This window comes from Panthera leo, chromosome C1, assembly GCF_018350215.1.
Source record: "Panthera leo isolate Ple1 chromosome C1, P.leo_Ple1_pat1.1, whole genome shotgun sequence".
NCBI classification, from domain to species: Eukaryota; Metazoa; Chordata; class Mammalia; order Carnivora; family Felidae; genus Panthera; species Panthera leo.
Window position 1 is genome coordinate 104,596,456 of NC_056686.1, and position 23,249 is coordinate 104,619,704.

Below are 23,249 nucleotides of genomic sequence, written 5' to 3' on the forward strand. Positions count from 1 at the left end.
TATTTGCATAAGGCCTAAAAGGAATATTTATACTATAATATACAATTATGCATTGTAAAGTGTAGTGAGACTTAACTGTGCCTTGAACAAGTCTTTAATCTCCCTGTGCCTCAGATGTTTTTTGTTGTTTTTAAATTTTCTTGACCCCCCATACTGTATTCAGCATTGTGTTCAGTAAGCATTGCCTGCTTTATCAGAAAAAACAAGAGAAAACTAGATTTTAGAGATGGGGAATCTGAAGCTTAAAGTGAGTAAGTAATTTGCCCCAAGATTATGGCTACTAAGTAATTGAGTTTAGTTTGAACCCAGGTTGGTCTGACTGGAGCCCAAACTCTTAGCCCCTACATATGCTGTTTCACTTGTGAAATAAGGTGGTAGGGACAGTTCTTTCAAATGAATGTGATTCCGAGAGTAGTTCCTATCTTGAGATGCTGTTCTCGTTTGAAATACATTGTGAACTTAAGTAATTCCTTTCATAATGTTTGAAATTAAGTGTATTATCTCCAGTTAATGGCAGTTATTTGTCCTTCAGAATTCTAGGAAGAATTTAAAAGTCATTTGGAATTTACTATAGAGAATAAAGTGAGATGATCAAGGTAGAAAATAGCTTTCTTGGTTTAAAATGTGAATATAAAGTAACTGGACTGATTTCTCTTCCATGTATGTGGCTTATTTTGATGAATTTCCAGAAATATCTTGGGGGAAAGTCAGTATCTTTGGAATATAGATATCCAATAATTATTTTGGATAAGACAATTCAGTAATAATGCTGTTGAGCATTTTACAATTTTCAAGGTGCTTTTGCATGTTACTCAATGCAATATTCCTGGAGGTAAGAAAACACAGATAATTTCAGGGCAGAAAATGTTATTGCACAAAAGAGAAATTCCATCCAGTTGGAATGATCAGGGAAGTTTTCACGAAAGAGGCAATTTAAAATAGCTCTTGAAAGATGGGTAGGATTTTGATAACAGAAGAGGACACTTTAGGCATAAAGAACAGAATTAATTATAAATAGAAAATGACAGGCTATATTTAAGGCAAAGAACAGTTTGGAGCCCAAGGAGCCACGGAGGGAAGGCATTTGAGATAATACTGGGACGTTAGATTGGAACCATTGTAGAGCGTCTTAAAAGTCACGGCTCTTACTTGATAAGTAACAAGGAACACTTTGTTTTGAGCGGAGGGAAATTAAGATGTTCATCTGGTAATAGTACATAAGCTGAAGAGCTAGACTGGAAAACTTACTGCAATGCTATTGATGTATAATTTATTAGGATGGTAATGATAACTGTTAGGAAGAAGGCCAAGGGAATGGAAAAGGAACTCATTCAAGAGATTTCTATGTAAAAGTCTATTGGATTGATAACTAGATGGAAGGGGTGGAATCAAAGATAAGTAGGATATCCAGCTAAAATATGTCTGAATGCAGGTTATAAAATTTAATCTTTAGGAGAGGATAAGGAGAAATGACAAAAGGGCTAAAAATGGAACTTTGGTAAACACGGGATGAGAAAACTAGCAATGGGCAGAGAAAGCCATTAGTTTAGTAGAGTCTGATTAAGGATTGTACATGTAACAAAAGCAAAAGGAAATTCATTTTAAGAAAGGTTTAAGTGTTGGGGCACTGGGGTGGCTCAATCAGTTAAGTGTCGGACTCTTGATTTCAGCTCAGGTCACGATCTTGCAGTTCATGGGATTGAGCCCTGTGCTGTTAGCTCAGAGCCCATTGGGATTCTCATTCTTCCTCACTCTGCCCCTCCCCATGCTCACTACCTCGCTCTCTCACTCTCTCTCAAAATAAGTAAACATTTTTTAAAAACAAGAAAGTTTCAGGAGCACTTGGGTGGCCCAGTCGGTTAAGCGTCTGACTTCAGCTCAGGTCAGGATCTCGCGGTTCTGAGGTTGAGCCCTGCATCCGACATTGTGCTGACAGCTCGGAGCCTGGAGCCTGCTTTGGATTCTGTGTCTCCCTCTCTCTCTGCTCCTCCCTCTGCTCACACTCTGTCTCTCAAAAATAAACAAACATTAAAAAATTAAAATTAAAAAAAAGAAATGTTTGGGGTGCCTGGGTGGCTCAATTGGTTAAGGTCTGACTTCAGCTCAGGTTGTGATCTCACAGTTATGAGTTCCAGCCCCACATCAGGCTCTGTGCCAGCAGTGCAGAGACTGCTTGAGATTCTCTCTTACCCTCCCTTTCTGCCCCTCCCCCACTTGCACTCATTCTCTCAAAATAAATAAACTTAAAAAAATGTTTAAGTGTAATAACAGATGACATAATCATCAAACTTTTACTAACCCAGGCACTACTCTAAGCACTCTACATGCGTTAACATATTTAATAATTATAGCATCACAGAGGTTAAATTTATCTAAAATTCCTGCTGGTAAGTGGCATAGCCTGAATTTCAGCAGTCTGGTTCTAGAGGTCTTGTTCTTTTAAATTTTGGGGGCTTTTTTTAATGTTTGTTTATTTTTGAGAGAGAGACACAGAGCACAAGCAGGGGAGGGGCAGAGAGAGACACAGAATCTGAAGCAAGTTCCAGGCTCCAAGCTGTCAGCACAAAGCTCAATGCCGGCCTCAAACTCCCAAACCGTGAGATCATGACCTGAGCCGAAGTCGAACACCCAACCGACTGAGCCACCGAGGCGCCCCTAGAGGTCTTGCTCTCAACTATTACACTTTCTAAGAGAAAAGTGAAAGGTGAAGACTATAAATAATGCACCAGAATTGGCAGTTAACAGATTATTAGCTTTTTAAGAGGGTGTTTCCTCAGGACTTACTATAGTACACACCTATGTCACTGAGAAAAGAAGCAACTGAAGAGAATTTCTGTACATTCTCACCAACAAGTCTACCAAAATCTCTACTAGATTACTTATGTTCCTATTACAAGAAAGGAACTGTCTGTGGAACTATCTACTCAAGGAAACCAATCCAGTAATTGTCCCATCTCTATCCTGTTTCAATAATTAATCCTCAATTTTTCATTTGCATTGGCTACAATTATTTCCCATCTTAGAAAAAGAACCCCTTGATTTCACATTTCCCTGCAGCTTCAGCTCCATTTCTCTGCTTTCATATTTTTTATATTTTTTAAATATTTTATTTTTTTTAAGTAGGCTCCATACCTAATGTGGGATTTGAACTTACACCTTGAGATCAAGAGTCACATGCTCCACTAACTGAACCAGCCAGGCACTCCCCCCCCCCACCCCCCATTTTATTTCTTGAAAGAGCTGTCTATACAGGATATTTCCACTTCTCCCATTCTCTCTAGAACCTTCTATCACTTCACTTCCTGGAAACAGCCCTTGTCAAGATGACTATGATGCCAGGGCACCTGGGTGTCTCAGTCGGTTGAGTGTCTGACTTTGGCTCAGGTCATGATCTCACAGTTTATGGATTGGAACCCATGTCAGGCTTTGTGCTGACAGCCTGCTTTGTAGTCTCTGTCTCCCTCTCTCCACCCTTCCCCTGCTCACACATTTTCTCTCTCTCTCAAAAATAAACATTAAAAAAAAAAAAAAAAAACTAAAAAAAAGATCACTCTGTTGCCAAATCCCGTGGTTATCTCAGTCTTCAGGCAACCTACACAGCGACATCTGACACAATTGATTAGTCCTTCCTTCTTGACAAACTTTCATTACTTTCAGAACATTATTCTCTGAGTTCTCCTTTCACTAGTCATTCCTTTTCAATATCCTTTGCAAGTTGTTCCTTATATCTTAGTCCTTGGACTTCTTTTCTTATCTATACTTATTCATTTCCTAGGCAACCTTACCCATCTCACGGCTTTAATACTCACAATTCTTTACTTTTTTCTTTTTAATACTGACATTTCTTTAAAGTTTTGTTTGTTTGCTTGTTTACTTATTTTAGTAATTGCTACCCTCAACATGGGGCTCACACTCACAACCTTGAGATTAAGAGTTACATGCTCTTCTTGCCAGTCAGCCCTAAATACTGCCTATTTTTTTTAGGGCAACATGCAAGCTTTATTAAACAAAAGTAAAATATTAAGAGAAAAGCTGACTAGAAAAAAGTGTATCTTAAACACCTTACAGTAACCTACTTGCAGTTGGATTTAACTGAGCTCTGTTGCTGTGAAGAATACAGCTCATGAACATATATGAAAGAACAATTTGTACATTTTTCAAGTATTCACTGAACACTACCTTATGTACACAGATATATTACATTGGAAAAAGATTTATTGGATGGTCCCCAGATATACTTCATAATTTTTATTAATCTTTTGGAAGAGGTCGTCTAAAGAGAAGAAAATATTCTGGCTCATGAATCATGTAATGAAGCCAGCCTATACTCTGTTGGTCACCCAAGTCTCATCTACTCCTTTTCTGAAATCAGATGGATGTTTAGTACTTGTTTGCAAAGTTCCCTGGGTAGCATGACATGCTAGGTCACTACTTTATCATAGAAGAATACAACTCAGGAACAGCCAGATGAAGAGATGCACAGGGCCAGCTATGGGGAAGGGCATGGAGCTTCTAGGACCTCTCTGGGTGCCTGTCTCCAAATTATGAGCTCACCAACCCAGAAGCTCCAATACTGAAAATTCTTAAATTTATGTTTCCTACCCAGATCTTCCTTGTGGACTTCAGACTCACATGTCTAGTGCCATTTATGTATCTGATATCTCAAACTCAAGCTTCCATAACTGAAATCCTGATTCCTACTCATTTCTCACAGGACTGCTTCTCCCGCTTTCTTCTTCTGGTCCATCTGAGAAAGTGGCAACTCCATTCTTCTAGTTCATGCATTTTCAAGGTTCTTTTTTTTTTTTTTTTTTTTTAATATTTATTTATTGGGGGGGGGGGGAAGAGGGGCAGAGAGAGAGGGATAGAGAGAATCCTAAGCAGGCTTTGCTCAATCTCACTAACTGTGAGATCATGACCTGAGCTGAAACCAAGAGCTGGATGCTGAACCAACTGAGCCAACCAGCTGCCCCATATTTCATGTATTTTCAATGGGGGCAATGTCACCCCACAAAAGGGAGGAATGCAGTTCTTGGGCAATGAGGAATTCTTAGATACTACAGTGGTTTGTAAATCCGTAAAATCCAAACATACACAACACATTCTTTTTTTTTTTTTAAGTTTTTATTCATTTAAGTAATCTCTACACCCAATGTGGGGCTCAAACTCATGACCCTTAGTTCAAGAGTTGCACACTCTTCCAACTGAGGCAGCCAGGCACCTCAAAGATTTTAGTACTTCCTAACTCTGTATTGAATAAAACATGCAGCACACAAACAGATATACAGTGCATCTGGGCATTAAAATTCAATGGGGACTGAGAGATTAGGGAAAAAAATGTAAAAAGGATCTTTAGGGGCAACGATAATGCAAAAGGCTGAGAAACACAGTTGTAGTTGCTCAGCTCACGACCCCCAGTGCCTGCCATACTTGACTCGTTTTTCTCATACTCTCCTTAAATCCAATGAGCAATTCTTTTGGCTCTACCTTCAAAATATGTCCACGATCTGACACCACTTCTCATTATCTTTTTGCTACCACTTTTGTGCAAGCCATCGTTTCCTTGTCTGGATTATTTCAACAGCCTCCTTGACTCGTGGCCCTTAAATCTATTATCAACATAGCAACCAGTTAAAAAGATTGCCGTGTAACTTTTCTGTTTAAAACTCCTCTGCATAGAACCGCTCCCCAACTCAAAGTTAAAAGCCAAAATCCTTACAATGGCCTGCAAAGCCTTATATGAACTCTCTCCCTTCACCTCAGACCTCATGTTCTACCTCTCTTGCTCTTCTCCAGCCACACTGGCCTCCTTATTCTTCCTCGAATATGTCGAGACATTTATAATTTTAGGTCCTTTGCACTTGGGTGTTACCTCTGCCAGTATGTTCTTCTCTACCTTCCCCATACCTGCTTGGTTGCCTTATTTTCAGCATTCAGATAGTGTCTCTTCCTTCCAGAAGCCTTCCTGGATCACCAAACCATTTCCCTTCCCCTATAGGATCACACACACAATATCCTCTCTTCCTTACTGCTTCATACGTCTTCATAGAAGTTATTACTTCCTGATATATATTTGTTTATGGTCTCCTGCTACTAAGTCCCACAGGGAGGGGATTTTTTTTTCTGTTTTGCTGTTTTACTCCTCCATATCTAGAACTGTACTTGGCACAAAACGTTCAACTTTTTGTTCAATCAGTATGAGCTTGAATCAATATATTTAATCAATACGAGCTTCACAAAACAGGTTCCCTGCCTCAAGAAACGTTGAGTCCACTGGGTAGAGGTAAAAGACATAAAATACAATAACTGCATGTGCTCAGTGGGACACAGGAGCCTCCAAATCTGCCCAGAGGATTTACGTACGCAGATACGATGGAATGGTTAATCGAGGTTGTGCTAATTTAGAATACAATAGACAGCCAAGGCTCTTATAAACTATAATGTATTAGGCAATCGTGAGATTATTATAATTGGCAAAGGTGAGATCACATCTTCCCTATTATTACTTCCTCGTCTCGAAAAATTTACGGGGGATTTACTTCATTCACTTCCTCTTTAATCCAAAAACCTTACTGGCTGTGAATGGTATCGTCCAAAGGGAGTGTAAAATATTGTTTGGTCTGGGAGTCTGCGTAGCGAAGGGCTCGCTGGGGCTGGCGCATGCGCATCTTCCAAGGCCCGGCAAGATGGCTGCCAGCCACTTTGTCGCGCGTCGGTGCCCCGAGGAGTTGGCGGCGGCGGCAGCAGCAGCTGCCAGACAGTAACAGTGGCCTTTGACCGGTGGGAATTTTACAGCCTGCTGTGTGAGCTGGACAGCCCCAGGAGGGAGACTTTGCTAGGAAGCAAAAGGCGGGGCGGAGCGGTGAAGCCCCTCCCCCAACCTCTCCTTAGTTTGACCAACTCCCTCACCCTCCTGCGTTCTTCCTTCTAGCCCGCTACACGCTGATCTGCTGCGCAAGCGCACAAATAATCGAAGAGCCTTCTTGGCCCTTGGGGCTTGCGGGCTTCTGCGCGCGCTTCTCGTTCTTGCCCTTGGATTGGTCAGATTGCCCCGCCATCACGCCTCCCTCTGCTTTCTAGGTTGAGAAGGAAGCGGGGAGGCGGGGCTAAGCAGCGCGTGCGCGATACTGTTGCTGTCCCTTTGCTGCTATTGCGTTGCAAAAAAAAAATCCTGACTAGGTAGCCTTGGGCCTTTTCTGTGCTAGAAGATCTAAAGGAGAAAGATTTCTGCAACTGAAGGGGCAATCGGGTAGTATTAAATTTGAGATATTAACGCCTACCCTTACAGGAGTGTGTGTGGCGTTGGAGTGGGGAAGAGCCTTAGCTTTGAGAGCCGAAGAGTGTAAAACCATTAATTTCGGGGCCAGGCGTTTTGAAAGGCTTCGCAGGACCTTGTTTTCTGCGTAATTCTTCCGTTATTATTGACTGGTTCAAACACAACCCCTTGAACAATTCTGATAAACCTTTGATACCCGCAGCCCCTCCTTCCAGCGTGTAGGAGCCGCCAGCGTGCCCGGCAGCGGGTCCTCCCGTCCTACCTCTCGAAGAGCCTAGCGCGTGCACCATCCCCACCCCCTGGCCTCCCTCCCCACCTACGGCCTTCACGCACTCGCAGTGATTGTTTTGCCCGCTCCCGCCGCCGCCGGCGCGGCCGCCAGAGGAGCAGCAGCGCTTGTGCAAACCGGGAAGATGGCGGCCGGCGGCGGCGGAGGCAGCAGTAAGGCCTCCTCCTCGTCGGCCTCTTCGGCAGGGGCTCTGGAGTCCTCGTTGGATCGAAAATTCCAGTCGGTAACCAACACCATGGAATCTATTCAAGGCCTGTCGTCTTGGTGTATAGAGAACAAGAAACACCACACTACTATCGTCTACCATTGGATGAAGTGGCTCCGGAGATGTGAGTGTTGGGGGTGCCTAGGGAAGGGAAGACTGGGGAAATGGAAGGAAATCCTTCCCTAAACGCCTGGGGTTTTCCCACGGAGTCACTGCATTCGGTTGGCGTTATTCACGTTCAAGCTTTGACGCGAGTGTTCCCAAGCCCAGACTCCATTCCCAGCCAGGGTTGCCCAGAACTGCAGGAAGCTCATCATTTCTTGGATTTTTTTACTAGCTGCTGACTTGGTGTGTGTGACCTTGGGCCCTTGGGCCTGGATCTTTCGGGATGTAGGTATTACTTCTTTTCGGAGCCTTGTGAGGTGCTGTTAGCTTTACTGAACCTTCGCGGAAATTGTCGCGTCCGTTTGTTTCTCATAGGCCTTGACGTGCAAATGGTTTTCCTGATGATAGACAAGCTTTGGTTTAAGCAGTAGCAAACCCACGTACTTGGTTGGCATGTGTTGGACCACTCTATTTTACGTTGACCTAAATTCGTGATGTGTAATAAGAAGGGCCTTACTTGGGTGAATGTTGAGAAGTAACACGAGCTCCACGTAGAGCTGAGAGGACCACCTGGGAGGGTTCCCTGCACCCGTGTTAGCTGCAAATAAAATACGGGCTTCTTGATACCAGAAATAACTGTAGTCAGTGTCATCACTGATGCCTTAAAATATAAAAAATGTCCGGCTATTTTTCAGCACCTGTAATGCCTTTTTAAAGAAATGAGTTTGGTGTCCTAGGTAATCAAAACAGGAAATCAAGAAATGTGCTTTTTAAATATGTAGTACTTTTTTTTTTTTTTTCCAGTGACTGCTTTTTTGTCTCTTCGGGGGATTTTTTCCCACTTTGCTGCTTTACTACAGAAAAGAAGTATATTAAACTGGCAGGAAGCATGGATTGTCAGCAAAACATTTCAAATCTTTTAGGAGTAAGTGTGAAGTCACTGTTGCTTCAGGCTGAGAAGAGAGAGAGGGTTAACCCTAATGCCATATATATCTATTTGACTTTTAGGTCTTTTGTTGCTTCTTGTCTGTGGCATGTCACCAGTGAGACCCATCTTCTAGTTACTCTTCTTATTCCACTTCTGCCATTGCCCCTGTAATGTTTGGACTTGTATTTACCTTTTAGGGAACAGATGGATAAAACTTATGAAATCATAGGCCCCAGTCTTCAGACCATTTGTGTATATAAAGTTATTGTTGGTAGAGATGTCTTGTGGTTCTTTGAATAACATATGCCAGAAAGGTTGTAGAACCAAGACAAGATTACCTAGATTTACTAATAGATCAAAGTTACTTTCTTTCCAAGAAGTAAAGTTAGAACATACGATAACAGGCATCATCAAAGACTCTCATCTGCTATCTGCCCAGTCCATTGTCATTTACAATATCTCATTATACTTTAAAATATCTACAATACTTTAAAATATTTACAATATCTCATTATACCTTAAAATAATCCTAAGAGGGGCGCCTGGGTGGCTCAGTCGGTTGAGCTTCCGACTTTGGCTCAGGTCATAATCTCATGGTCTGTGAGTTCGAGCCCTGCATCGGTCTCTAGGCTGACAGCTCAGAGCCTGGAGCCTGCTTCGGATTCTGTGTCTCCCTCTCTCTCTGACCCTCCCCCGATCATGCGCGGTCTCTCTCTTTGTCAAAAATAAATAAACATTAAAAAAAAATTTAAAAACAATAACCCTAAGAGGTAGATTTTTTTTTTCAATCATTGATTTCAGGTAGGGAAACTTAAGGCTCAGCAAGTAAATTCCTTAACGTTACACAGAAAAAGGGTGGAGTTAGGATTTTACTCTACAAATACCAGATGACAGTGGCCACATTTAACTTTGTAAAATAATGTTTTCGAGATTAAAAAAAAAAAATTAGTCTTTCATGTACTTGGTTCACCAGTGGTAGCAAGTGCTCACGTGAGTTTGAGAATATATTCTCTCTTGTTTTAAACCATTTTTACTAAGTTATACAAGCATTTAACATTCCCTACCTTTGAGCTCTGGTGCTTTAACTGTATGGTTACATCATTTGCAAGAATAGGTTGACTCCCATCCCTGCCTTGTGGGATTTCAAATGACAATTAGAATTTTTTTCCTAGTTAGCAATAATAAGATATAATGAAGCCAGAATTTTTCTGCCTCTACTTTGTTGATATTTTGCCTAAGCTTATTTCCCTAGTTGATGTCTTGAGTGAAAAAAAATGATTGCTCTAGGAAAACAACACTTCATTTGAAGTGTATTATATATAGTTTATACAGTTAAATGCTTTTGGCTTTCTAACAACTTGATTTTTTTTTTCCTAGTGGAATGGAACTTTCTAAAATGGTTAAGGGTATATATAGTCCTTTTGTGTTTACATTTAATGAACATCATTCATCTCAATGTAAGTAAAGCCTTTTGAGAGAAATATTCAGGAGAGTGATGAAGGGCCCAGTGAAAATAGTTTATGCATTGGGCCTCGTTTAGTTTCATACTTCTTTACAGTTGAGATTCTTTCAGAGTTTGGTTTCTAACTTTACTTTCGGCAAATTTGTGAAGTAGGTACCTGGCATTCCCGGCCTTTCTGTCCGTTTTCCTGATGTCACTTTCGCTTCTCTTTTTTGTTCTGGCATCCATTCATTATTTAGTAATTTGTGTTTAGTCTTCAGTGTGAATTTAAGGAACTGTTAGATCTTCCAAAGATATTTTCATTTGATCCTGTGTTTCATAACGTATTGACAGGCTTTTGTTCATTTTAAAGGAACTAATTCAGAGAAAGCAAGCAGGCTTCTTTTTTTTATTTTTTTATTAAAAAAATTTTTTTTTAATGTTTATTTTTGAGAGAGACAGAGACAGAATGTGAGTGGGTTAGGGGCAGAGAGAGAGGGAGACACAGAAGCAGAAGCAGGCTCCAGGCTCTGAGGTGTCAGCACAGAGCCCGACGCCGGGCTCAAACTCACAAGCTGTGAGATCATGACCTGAGCCAAAGTCGGATGCTCAACTGACTGAGTCACCCATTTGCCCCGCAAGCAGGCTTCTTGAAGATGGGTTCTAACTGATTTTATTCAGGCTTATTTTAATTTGTCTGGCTGAAATATTCATTGTCATCATATTTTTTAAAAGATTTTTTTATTTTTTTATTTTTAAGTAATCTTTATACCCACTGCTGGGCTCGAACTTAGAATCCCAAGATCAAGAGTCACATGCTTCACTGACTGAGCCAGCCAGGCACTGCCATTGCTGTCATTTTTAAAAGTGGTCTTTCTATAGTATAAACAGATGTCATTCCTGTGCTTCAGAATCCTCCAGTGATATCCCATTGCAACAGGTTAAGATCTAAACTACTTTTACTATGGTCTTCAAAGTTCCTACAACATCTGTCCTGTCTACTACCTTTCAGGCTTCTTCCAGTTCTGTTTCCTCATCATTTAGATTCAACCTCATATATTACTTTTTCAGAAAGGCCTTTCCTAAATGACCTTATTTCAGGGGGTCCCTTCAGTTGCTTTCTATCACTTCACATTATTTTCAGTATATGAAATTACCATGTTTATTTGTTTACATGCTTATTGTTTCTCTTCCCCCACCAGATGACAGGGCTAGGTCTTTGCTGCTGTATCCCCAAGCAACTAGAACAGTGTTTGGCACAAAGTAAGCAATCAGTAAATATTTGCCAACGTAATTTTGTGTACTAATAAATCAAGAACTTGAATTGTTTTAATTTCTGTTTATCAGAAAGAAATATTTATAACTTAGTGAAAGAAAGGATAGATATGGTTGTCAGCAGGTTCAAGATAATAGCTCTTTTTGGACTTGATGTGCAGTTGACCAGATTACCATTTCTTTACTTCATTTGTCCCTCCTGTTTTTAATATTAAATAGGAATCAATGTGGAAAAGTAGAAAAAGGCGTACTTTAGAATTAGACTTAGATTCATATCTTAATTCCTTCACTTAATACCTGACTCCACACTTAAATTGTGAGCCCCAATTTGTGATCTGTAAGTAGAGGTAGTAACTATGTCTCATAGAATTGCTATCTAGGTTTTAGAAGGTAATATATGTATTTTAGCATAGGTAAAAAAAATCCAAATTATTTATTATGATAATAATGGTGCAGATGGTCTTAAAATCCTGAGTATTCAGAATAATTACAGCAGAGTTTTGTTTTGGGTATGGTCCTGGAAATTACATTCCCAGTTAAAGCCAAATGGATTGGACTCTGTAGTGTATTAGCAAGTGCTCTGAAGAACTAGTGGAAATTATTATGTTCATGATAGTTCCATATTGTTTTGTTTTTGTTTTTGTTTTTTCATGTTTATTTATTTTTGAGACGGAGGCTAGGAGCACAGAGCCTGATGCCAGGCTTGAACTCACAAACCCAGAGATCGTGACCTGAGCTGAAGTCAGATGCTTAATAGATTGAGCCACTCAGTCACCCCCATATTGTCTTGTTTTTAACCATTGAATGGGTTGGTCTGTTTTGAAGAAAAGGTGGATATAGGAAAGTAGAATCGGTTGTAGAGCAGAAAATCTGTTAAGAATAACCTTCAGCTAATTTTATTTTTATTTTTATTTTTTTAATTTTTTTTTTTTAACGTTTATTTATTTTTGAGACAGAGAGAGACAGAGCATGAACGGGGGAGGGGCAGAGAGAGAGGGAGACACAGAATCGGAAGCAGGAAGCAGGCTCCAGGCTCCGAGCCATCAGCCCAGAGCCCGACGCGGGGCTCGAACTCACAGACTGTGAGATCGTGACCTGAGCTGAAGTCGGAGGCTAAACCGACTGAGCCACCCAGGCGCCCCCAGCTAATTTTATTTTTAATTTTTTAATGTTTATTTTTGAGAGAGACCCAGTGTGAGTGGGGGAGGGGCAGAGAGAGAGGGAAACACAGAATCCCAAGCAGGCTCCATTTTCTGAGCTGTCAGCCCAGAGCCTGAGGTAGGGCTTGAACTCAGGAAAGGTGAGATCAGGACCTGAGCTGAAGTAGGACACTTCACCGACCAAGCCACCCAGGCGCCCCTCCCTTCAGCTATTTTTGATATAAACTTTAAATATTTACACCCCACTCCTAACCTTCTACTAATTAATATACTTCAGTAGTTATCAACTTAATGGCCAGTCTTTTTTTCTTCTACCCCTCTTTTTCCCCCTCCACTTCATTTGAAGGAACTCTCAGTACAATATAGTCCTTTCCAGCGCCCCTCCCCCCGCCAGGAGAAGCTGTTGTATAAACATGGGCTAGCAAAAAAAAAAAATCTCTTTCTACAGGATTAAGTTGTTGCAGAGAATTTGCAAAGTGCAGTTACCATTTTTGATTTATGGCAATGGTTTGTCAGTTTGGGTCTCAGGATCCTTAGATGGACCATGAAAGTGGTGGTAATTTTGTACTTTTATCAAGTGCTTACTATGTGCTAGGCACCTTTCCTAGCATTTTACACATATTAATTAATTCAGTCCTCACAACGCTTTGAAGTAGGTATTGTTATGATCCCATTTTACAGATGAGAAAACGGAGACACTAAGAGATCGAGTAATTTAACAGACCTAGTAAGTGGTGGAGCCAGGATTCCAGGCATTCAGGGTTTTAGAATATACACTCTTAGCCACTGTACTATACAGCCTTTCTGATTTATAAAATATTCTCTACCATGAAGAAAACTTTTGATTACTTGCTTATTTATTCAATATTAGGCAATATAGATTAACCAGAATGTTTAGGTTTTAAGTCTCTGTGTGTTTTTTTTTTAAGTTTGTTTATTTATTTTAAAAGAAAGAGAGCGGGGCGCCTGGGTGGCGCAGTCGGTTAAGCGTCCGACTTCAGCCAGGTCACGATCTCGCGGTCTGTGAGTTCGAGCCCCGCGTCAGGCTCTGGGCTGATGGCTCGGAGCCTGGAGCCTGTTTCCGATTCTGTGTCTCCCTCTCTCTCTGCCCCTCCCCCGTTCATGCTCTGTCTCTCTCTGTCCCAAAAATAAATAAAAAAAAAAAAAAATAAATAAAAAAAATAAAAGAAAGAGAGCACGCATGTGTGCGGGGGAGGGGCAGAGAGAGAGAGAGAGAGAGAGAGAGAGAGAGAGAGAAAATCCCAAGCAGGCTCTGCACTATCAGTGTGGAGCCCAACACAGGGCTCAAACTCACAAACTGGGAGATCATGACCTGAGACAAAAAAAGTCAGATGCTTAACTGACTGAGCCACCCAGGCACCCCAAAACTGATAATCTTATGTGGATTTTGAGTTCTGATAGGCATTTATGTTTTCATTTAATATAGAATGGAAAGACAAGTTGAACATGTTAGCTGTGAAAGCTGACTACTGGCTAAAAATCTCTAAATGTGAGGTGCATTTGGATTAAATAATAAAGCAGGGGTTTTTTGTTGTTGTTGTTGTTGTTTTGTTTTGTTTTGTTTTTTTAAAGTAATCTCTATGCCCAGTGTGGGGCTTGAATTCACAGCCCCAAGATCAAGAGTCTCATGCTGTACTGACTGAGCCAGCCATGTGCCCCATAAAAGACTTTTCTTGACAAAAAGTTTGGGGTGCAGTACTGGTCAGTGGGGAGTGTAGTCTGCTGTCTTATCTTTAATAATTGCACAAATTTAAAGGTCTGGGGCCATTTCTGCAGGTTTGGCTTCTGAAAGCCTTTTTAATTACCTATCGTATATATACAAAAGAGTAATGCAGGTGGACTAGATACAGATTCTGACTTTGAGCATCAAGATGAATTTTGCTTATAAGTCCCTAGTTTCCATTCAGTTACTATTATTATTATTTTTTTAAGTTTATTTTGAGAGAGACAGCACGAGCCGGGCAGGGAGGGTCTGAAGTGGACTCTGTGCTGGCAGCAGAGAGCCCGATGTGGGCTTGAACCTACGAACCGTGACATCATGACCTGAGCCGAAGTCAGACACTTAACCGACTGAGCCACTCAGGCGCCCCTAGATTCATAGTTCTTTTAAGAAGTATTTGTGGAATACCTGTTGTACCAGGCACTGGGGATTCAGCCGGTGAACAGAATGGAGAAAAAATTTTGCCCTCACAGAGCTTATACTCCATTAAGGGGAGAAACAAACAAAATAAGTAAAATATTAAATGTATTAGAAGGTAAAAATATTAGTGCTACAGAGAAATGTAAAGCAGGGAAGAGAAATACAGAGTGTTATAGGAGTTTGCAGTTTTAAATTAAGTGGTAAGAGAAGGCCTCCCTGGGAAAGTGACATTTGAGCAGAGAGATGAGGTATTAAGCAACATAGATAAAGTGTGAGGGGAGGATGTTCCAACACAGAGTGCAGACAAATACAAAGGTCCTGAGGTTAGAGTGTGCCTGGCAAGTTTAAGGAAGACAAGAAAGCTTTTGTAGCTGGCAAGGAGTAGTAGCAGATGAACTCAGAGATTATGGTGGGTGGTGGTGGGAGACGGGGCATATCACAAAGTTTTATAGCTACTGTAAGGATTTGGCTTTCTTTCTGAAGGAGATGGGGAGCTATTTGAGCAGAGGAGTATTGTGACTTGATTTTTTTTTTTTTTTTTTAAGTAAGCTCTAGGCCTGATGTCAGGCTTGAACTCAAGACCCTGTGAGGTCAAGAGTTGCATGCGTTACTGACCGAGCCAGCCAGGCACCCCATGATTTATGTTTTTAAAAGGCCATTCTGGTTGTTGCAGAAACAAGGGGCACTAGTTAGGTGACTATTGTACTTACCTGGGGTAAGATGTTGGTGGCTTGGACCAGGTTATGGCCTGTGGAAATGATAAGAAGTAATTGAATTCTGGATCTATTTTGAATGTAGATCTAACTAGATTTCTAGATGAATTAAATGTAGAGTAAGAGAGGAAAATAATCAAAAATGACTCTGGGTTTTTGCCTGACTAGAAGGAGTTGGTATTTATTAATATGGGGAAGGCTCAAGTGGAGCAGATTTTGGGAGGAAGATCAGAAACTCAGTTTTGAGTGTTAGGTTTCAGTTGTCCACATTTTAAAATATCTTTATTGGGGCACCTCGGTGGCTCAGTCAGTTGAGTGTCTGGCTTCGGCTTAGGTTGTGATCTCACAGCTTGTGAGTTCGAGCCCCTCATCGGACTCTGTGCTGACAGCTCAGAGCCTGGAACCTGCTTCAGACTCTGTCTCCTTCTTTCAGTATATTCAGAGTTGTGCAGCAGTTACCACATGGAGGCTGTTTAGTGTGTAGACTGTCTTTGGAGCCATGAGACTGGAAGAGATCTACATGGGAGTTAAGTGTAGATAGAGAGGTAGGTGTAGTAAGGTAAAGTGTAGATAGAGAAGAAGCCAGTAGAGAAGGTGGCTCTGGAGCACTCAGTATTTTAGATACCTCTTTCTGCTTATTTGGTCTAATGTGTTCTTGGCTTAGGTTCTTTTTGAGGTTCAAGGTAAACTTTATTTCAGTGTCCTAAAGAAGTAATAAATCTATTTTGAGCTCTTCAATGTTTCTACTCTTGGTTTAGGCTAAATGACAGTTCTGAATTAGACAGTAGCTGTGTCATAATTACCAACTCTAAAATTATTGCATAACTGCCTTTCTCCTTCCCCTTTGGATGCCTAGGTCACTTTTTCTTCATTCCATGGCCCTAAATTCAGAGAGATATAGATAATATTTTCCGTGTTTCCTGACACTATTTCAAAACATGAACTACCTAATTAGGATATCTAATTATTGTAATGGTGTGTACTAAACAAGGTCTCTTACTTGGATTATGAGACTTTACACTCAGTCATTATGTTCTTCATTTAGCTGCTTTGTCTCTCAAATGCAGAAAGGTGATATTATAAACACAGCCCTGGGTGGATTTGAAGCATTATGTATGATATAATTTTGTTATACATTCTGTGGTAAGCTAACTGTTAAATTATGTAGCAAGTAAACCTTCCCATAACTAAGAGTGTGAAATGAAATAATACTGAGAAACGTTGGGGCGCTTGGGTGGCTCAGTTGGTTGAGTGTCTGACTTGATTTCGGCTCAGGTCATGATCCCAGGGTTGTGAGATTGAGCCCACACTGGGCTCTGTGCTGCATGGAGTCTGCTTAGGATTCTCCCCCTCACCTCTCTCTCCCTCTCTCCCTCTGCCCCTCCTCCCTCCCCCCCATACTCTCTCTCTCTAAAATAAAAAATGACAATAATAAAAAGTTATATTGAGGAATGTCAAATGGTTCTTTGGTATGGAAAGGAAAATTTCATTGGCAGTGGAAAAATACTAATATTAAAATTTGCTCAAATAGGCCACCCTGAAATTACAGTTTTGTCTGCAGAGGAGAGGTGAGTGTATCTATGTGTATAATTTCTTAGGGAGTAGAGGGTTGCTGATTTTATTCTTAGTGATTTGGCTTTCTGCTTTTCATAAACTAATAAATAATAGATGCATCCAAACTCCTCCTCCTAAGCTTTTGTCAGTCAGTTTTTGTTTTATAATTTCAATTATCTGGAAAGTAAGGATACAGGAGGTTTTTTAATGTGTAGACGAAGCTCAGAGACCTTAGTAAAAATTACTCCAGAACTTTACACTGTTGTACAAATCAGCTAGACTGAGTTTCTCATCTGTTTGTCAAGGAAACAAAAAGTAGTTGGTGTTTTGTAGTGCTTTCAGTTCCCACTGCCCCCACAGATTTTAATTCTAGAACACTGGGGAAAATGCACATCTTGTGGAGAAAGTAATAGAACCTAGTTACTCTTTTTAGAAAAAGGCAACATTTCCATCTGTGCTTCGGAACAGTAAAGTTTTTCTAACTAAGATAAGAGTTTACAAAAAAACTTTATTTTTATTCTTCTCTTAGAAACCTTGAAATTGAGTCTCTGATGAAAGAAATGAAGTGTTCAGTATGCTGGGTTTAAATTTTGGTTGTAGCCTTTATCTTTCCCTCATCTCTTCCCCCTTCCATTTTACTCTTTAGTGGTTAGTTTCACTTACTTTCACTTTATGATTCTTTGGTACCCACCAACAGAGAGAGTGTGTTTCTTTATTACCCTTTAATAAAATTTTCACTGCTATAGGGGAAAATATCTTTCAATGTTAGGAATTATAATTTACCATTTTTATTTTAAAAACACCAGAATAGAGGCACCAGAGTGGCTCAGTTGGTTGGGTGTCCGACTCTTGGTTTCAGCTCAGGTCAGTGTCTCAGAGTTTCAGGAGTTCGAGCCCAGTGTTGGGCTCTGAGCTGCCAGCACAGAGCCTGCTTGGAAAATTCTCTCTCTCTCTCTCTCTCTCTCTCTCTCTCTCTCTCTCTCTCTCTCTCTCTCCCCTCTCTCTCTATCTTTCTCCCCTCTCTCTCTCTCTCTAAATCTCTCTCTCTGCTTCTTCCCCACTCACGCTGTCTTTGTCTCAAAATAAATAAACTTAAAAAAAAAAAAAAAGAACGGAATGAATCCTGTGCTGTTTCTGTGTTCCTTTTACCATGAAGATGATTTGAAAACTGTAACATAACACATTATTTTAAAATGATGATCTGTGTGCAGGGGGAAGTCAATAGTACTTAAATTATTAAAATTTCTTTTAGAGTGTGTTGCTATGTTCAAAGATTGAGAATTTAGAAAATAAAATTAGAAATACTGAGTACTTGTTCTATGTAAAACTCTGTATTGGATGCTGAAAGAGGTGGAAGTATAGGAACTTAACTCTTAGTAATTAAGATAGAAATTGAACAAAAACAGCTGGTTCTGGGAAGTATGATAGTAATGAGTTTTTATATGCTGTTAACTGTTTATTTATTTATTTATTTATTTTGTGATGTTTATTTTGGGGGGAGAGAGAGCACATGCAAGTGGGGGAGGGGCAGAGAGAGAGAGAGAGGGAGACCGAATCTGAAGCAGGCTCAGACTCTGAGCTGTCAGCACAGAGCCTGATGTGGGTCTCGAACTCAGGAACCAAATTTACTGGTATTTTGTAGTGTTCCATAGGCAGAAGGTTTCCAAACAGCCTTCCGCTTATTTTTTTCCAGCTTTATTGAGATATATTTGACATACAACATTGTGTAAGTTTAAGGTGTACAAGGTGATGATTTGATACACATATACAGTGTATTGCAAGATAATTTCCACAATAAGGTTAGTTAACATTTCTGTTACCTCACATAATTACCCTTTTTGTTGTTGTTGTGAGAACATTTAAGATTAACTCTCTGGGGCATCTGACCTCGGCTTAGGTCATGATCTTGTGGTTCAGGAGTTCGAGCCTCATGTCGGGTTCTGTGCAGACAGCTCAGAGCCTGGAACCTACTTCGGATTCTGTGTGTCTCCCCCTCTCTCTGCCCCTCTCCTGCTTAACGCTTGCTCACTCGCTCTCTCTCCCCCCGCAAATAAACATTTAAAAAAATAAAAAAAATTTACTCTCAGCATCTTTCAGGTATATAATACCATATATATATTTTTAGTGTTTATTTTTTTTTTTTTAATTTTTTTTTTTCAACGTTTTTTTTTATTTATTTTTGGGACAGAGAGAGACAGAGCATGAACGGGGGAGGGGCAGAGAGAGAGGGAGACACAGAATCGGAAACAGGCTCCAGGCTCGGAGCCATCAGCCCAGAGCCTGACGCGGGGCTCGAACTCACAGACCGCGAGATCGTGACCTGGCTGAAGTCGGACGCTTAACCGACTGCGCCACCCAGGCGCCCCATATATTTTTAGTGTTTATTTTTGAGAGAGAGAGAGAGAGAGAGAGAGAGAGAGAGAGATAGAGTGCGAGCTACAGAGGGGCAGAGAGGGGGGACAGAGGATCCAAAGCAGGCTCTGTGCTGAAAGCAGAAAGCCTGATGTGAGGCTCAAACTCACGAACTGTGAGACCATGACCTGAGCCGAAGTTGAATGCTTAACCGACTGAGCCACTAGGCGCCCATATATAATACCATATTGGTAACAGTAGTCTAAAGCTGTACATTAGATCCCCAGAATTTATTCATCTTATAATTGGAAGTTTATACCCTTTGACCAACATCTCCCCATTTCCTCAACTCCCTAACCCCTGGCAACCACCATTCTATTGTTTCTGTGAGTTCATGTACCTATTTTGATGATTTCACTGAATTGCAAAGTTGAAAACAACTCATTAATTCAATAAATTGAATATAAGAGCAGATGTGAGACCCTAGTTGTTTTCTATTAAACCAGATTTTAAATAGATTTTCAAAAATGTGGGATGCTTGGCTGGCTCATTTGGTGGAGTGTGCAACTCTTGATCTTCAGGGTTGTGAGTTTGAGCTCCACATTGGGTGTGGAGGTTGCTTAAAAATAAAATCTTTAAAAAAAGCAAAAACCAAAAGGGGTGACTGGGTGGCTCAGTCAGTTGAGCATCCGACTTCAGCTCAGGTTGTGATCTTGCACTTCATGAGTTTGAGCCCCACATTGGGCTCTCTGCTGTCAGCATGGAGCCCACTTTGGATCCTCTGTCCCCCTTTCTCTGCATCTCCACCACTCGGGCTTGCACTCTCTCTCTCTCAAAAATAAACATTTAATTTTTTTTTTAATGTTTATTTATTTTTGGAAGCGAGAGAGACGGTGCAAGCAGGGGAGGGACAGAGAGAGAGAGATACAGAATCCGAAGCAGGCTCCAGGCTCTGAGCTGTCAACACAGAGCCCAATGTGGGGCTCGAACTCAGGAACCGCAAGATGATTTGACCTGAGCGTAAGTTGGATGTTCAACCAACTGAGCCACCCAGATGCCCCTAAGTGTAGTTATTTTTAATAATTATATATAATAATTGTTTAGTTTTGCTTTTAATGAATTAGTGGATTTTAAAAATTCTTAGTTTTAATTTCTAATACAGTAAATGGCATAGATTTAACCCACATAAACAAAAGCTCTGGGATCTTCAGTAATTTTTAAGAGAGTAGGGGTGCCTGGGTAGCTCAGTCGTTTAAGCCTCCAACTCTTGGTTTTGGCTTAGGTCATGATCTCATGGTTCATGGGATTGAGCCCTGCATTGGGCTCTGTGCTGACAGTGTGGAGCCTGTTTGGGAATCTCTCTCCCTCTTTCTGCCCCTCCCCTGCTCATGTGCGCGTGCTTGCGTGCGTTTGTGCTCTCTCTCCTCAAAATAAATAAATAGACGTTTTAAAAAAAGTGTAAAAGGATCCTGAAACCAAAAGGTTTGAGAACTACTGCTTTACAATATAGAATGACCTTTATTAAGTTTCTGCAAAGTACACATCCATTGTCTCTCATCTGAATACTGCATATTGCCCAGTGGTTTCCAGACTTTATCAATCATTTAATTATAACCATTATTCTAATTTGTGAGGTCATAAATTTGCCAACTTTTTATTTTGCCAAATAAGTATATAGAAATATACTACCATTTATATTATCACTATCATTTTATAAATTACTGCTTATATGAAAATTTTGCGCTGATATCTTTGTCTTTCAGGTCTTAGCTCAAATGTCATCTCCTTAGAGGTTGACCCTTTACCATAGCCAAGAGCCTACCCTCTTTTCCCCCATCATTCTGTTATCACATCACCTTTTAAATTTTCTTCAGTTTTTCTCGTTACTATATAAGATACTACTTGCTGGGAAGTGTGTGTTGTCCTTCCCATCTCCCCACCCGCCCCCCCCCCCCCCACTAGAATGTAAGCCCCTGAACCTGACAGCAGGAAATTGGTTTTGTCCACCACTACATCCTCAGCACCTTGAAGAGGGTGTAGAATATAGAACATGCTTAACTAATCAATCTTCCTTAAATCTGATCCCAGATGAGAATTGCTGCTATGTAGGTTACACACAATTTTGTTAGATTTACATATATAGGAATATCGTATAGTGGTTAACTGGCAAAGAACATGGGTTTGGGACTCCAGTAGGCATTATAGTTGCTACTTTTTAAAGCCTTTAATAAATGGAGGATAATAGTATAGCTTCCCTTACATGATTATTGGCATTATTAAAAAAGATGATTCATATAAAGTACTTTGCAAACTACCTGACATTTTGAGAGCTCAACAGATGGTAACTATTGTCATTTTTGATAGTTCTCTAGTTGTGTTTGAGGGATGAGATGAGCCTAGGGTACTCCTACTATGCCTCTGTCTTAGCTCCCACTGTTGTCATTTTGTTAAAGATTTTTAAAAATTATTTTTTTATTTTATTATTTTTTTAAAATTATTTTTAAATAATCTCTATACCATGGGGGGCTCACACAACCCCAAGATCAAGAGTCAGGCTCCACAGCTGAGCCAGCCAGGCACGGCCCACTATTGTCATTTTTAAACGCAACTATGCTATGTATACATTTTTTATACCATGTTTCATGCAAGCCTGTCTGCTTAAGCTTTAAATTCTTCCAGTTAATTTTAGTTAATTTTAATTCTTCCTAGCTGAAATTTTTTTTTAAGTTTATTTATTTTGAGAGAGAGAGTGCAGGGGAGCGACAGAGAGGGAGAGGGAGAGTCCCAAGCAGGCTCTGCACTGTCAGCATAGAGCCCAATGCAGTGGTTGATTTCATGAACCGCGAGACCATGACCCAAGCTGGCTGAGACCAAGAGTCAGACCCTCAACCAACTGAGCCACCCAGGTGCCCTTCCCTAGGTGAAAATTTAAAGTTAATTCAAAGGAATGAATGTGAATTTTTTAGTTCTTTCTTATTAATGCTAGTGAATGCCCATGGGGAGTCTGCATGGTTCAGTAGGTTGAGCTCCTGACTCCTGATTTTGGCTCAGATGACCTGAGGTCGTGGGATCAAGCCCTCTGTGTTGGTCTGTGCACTGGGCGTGGAGCCCACTTAAGACTGACTTTCTCTCTCTCTCTCTCTCTCTCTCTCTCTCCCTCCCCCCCTCCTTCCCCCTCCCTCTCCCTGCCCTTCTCCCCTGCTTGTACTCTCTCTAAAAAACAAAAAATAAACTAGCGAATGCCCAGAGAACACATAATTTAGAAACTGTTTACCTGCTTTATTTCAAGTGGCTATTCATATAGGAACATCTTATAGTTCCAGGAATTCATAGACTTTAAGAATCTTTCATATGTTTTTATAGCTGTTGTGCTATCATGAAAATGCATCTCAAAGGAAGGGATTTCAAAGTGACAGCCATCTCTTTAGTGTTGCTGGATCTTAAAAAAATAACCTACTGTTGGGCACTTGGCTGGCTCAGTCTGTAGAACATGCACCTCTTGATCCTGGACTTGTGAGTTCAAGCCCCACATTGGGCATAGGGATTACTTAGTTAAAAAAAAAAAAAAAATCTTTTTAAATAACCTGTCAAAAATAACTATGAATTTGTACTTAGTACAAAGTATAGCATTTCCGCAGAAGTCATGTTTAAATGTCAATGTCAAAGTTTAGGAACTACCCAATTAAAGTTAAACCTTTTCATGCTGCTGAACCTTTAGTTTCATGAATTTCCAAGAGGTGTGGGGGATAGAACATTCAGTATTTTCCAAACTTACTTGACCACGGAATCT

General features: G+C 40.5%; 1 protein-coding gene across 7 annotated transcripts in view; it reads left to right on the plus strand.

Moving 5' to 3' along the window:
* The first annotated feature begins 6,719 nt into the window (after positions 1-6,719).
* The window catches only part of RPRD2 (regulation of nuclear pre-mRNA domain containing 2), a 97,611-nt gene continuing 81,081 nt past the window's right edge, over positions 6,720-23,249 (plus strand). For 6 of the 7 annotated variants that reach the window (XM_042953844.1, XM_042953842.1, XM_042953841.1 and 3 more), the window contains exon 1: positions 6,720-7,894. In XM_042953844.1, the coding sequence (XP_042809778.1) occupies positions 7,690-7,894 (205 nt within the window). In that variant the 5' untranslated portion in view covers positions 6,720-7,689. The remainder of the gene's footprint in view (positions 7,895-23,249) is intronic. The other variant, XM_042953847.1, reaches the window with a different exon arrangement.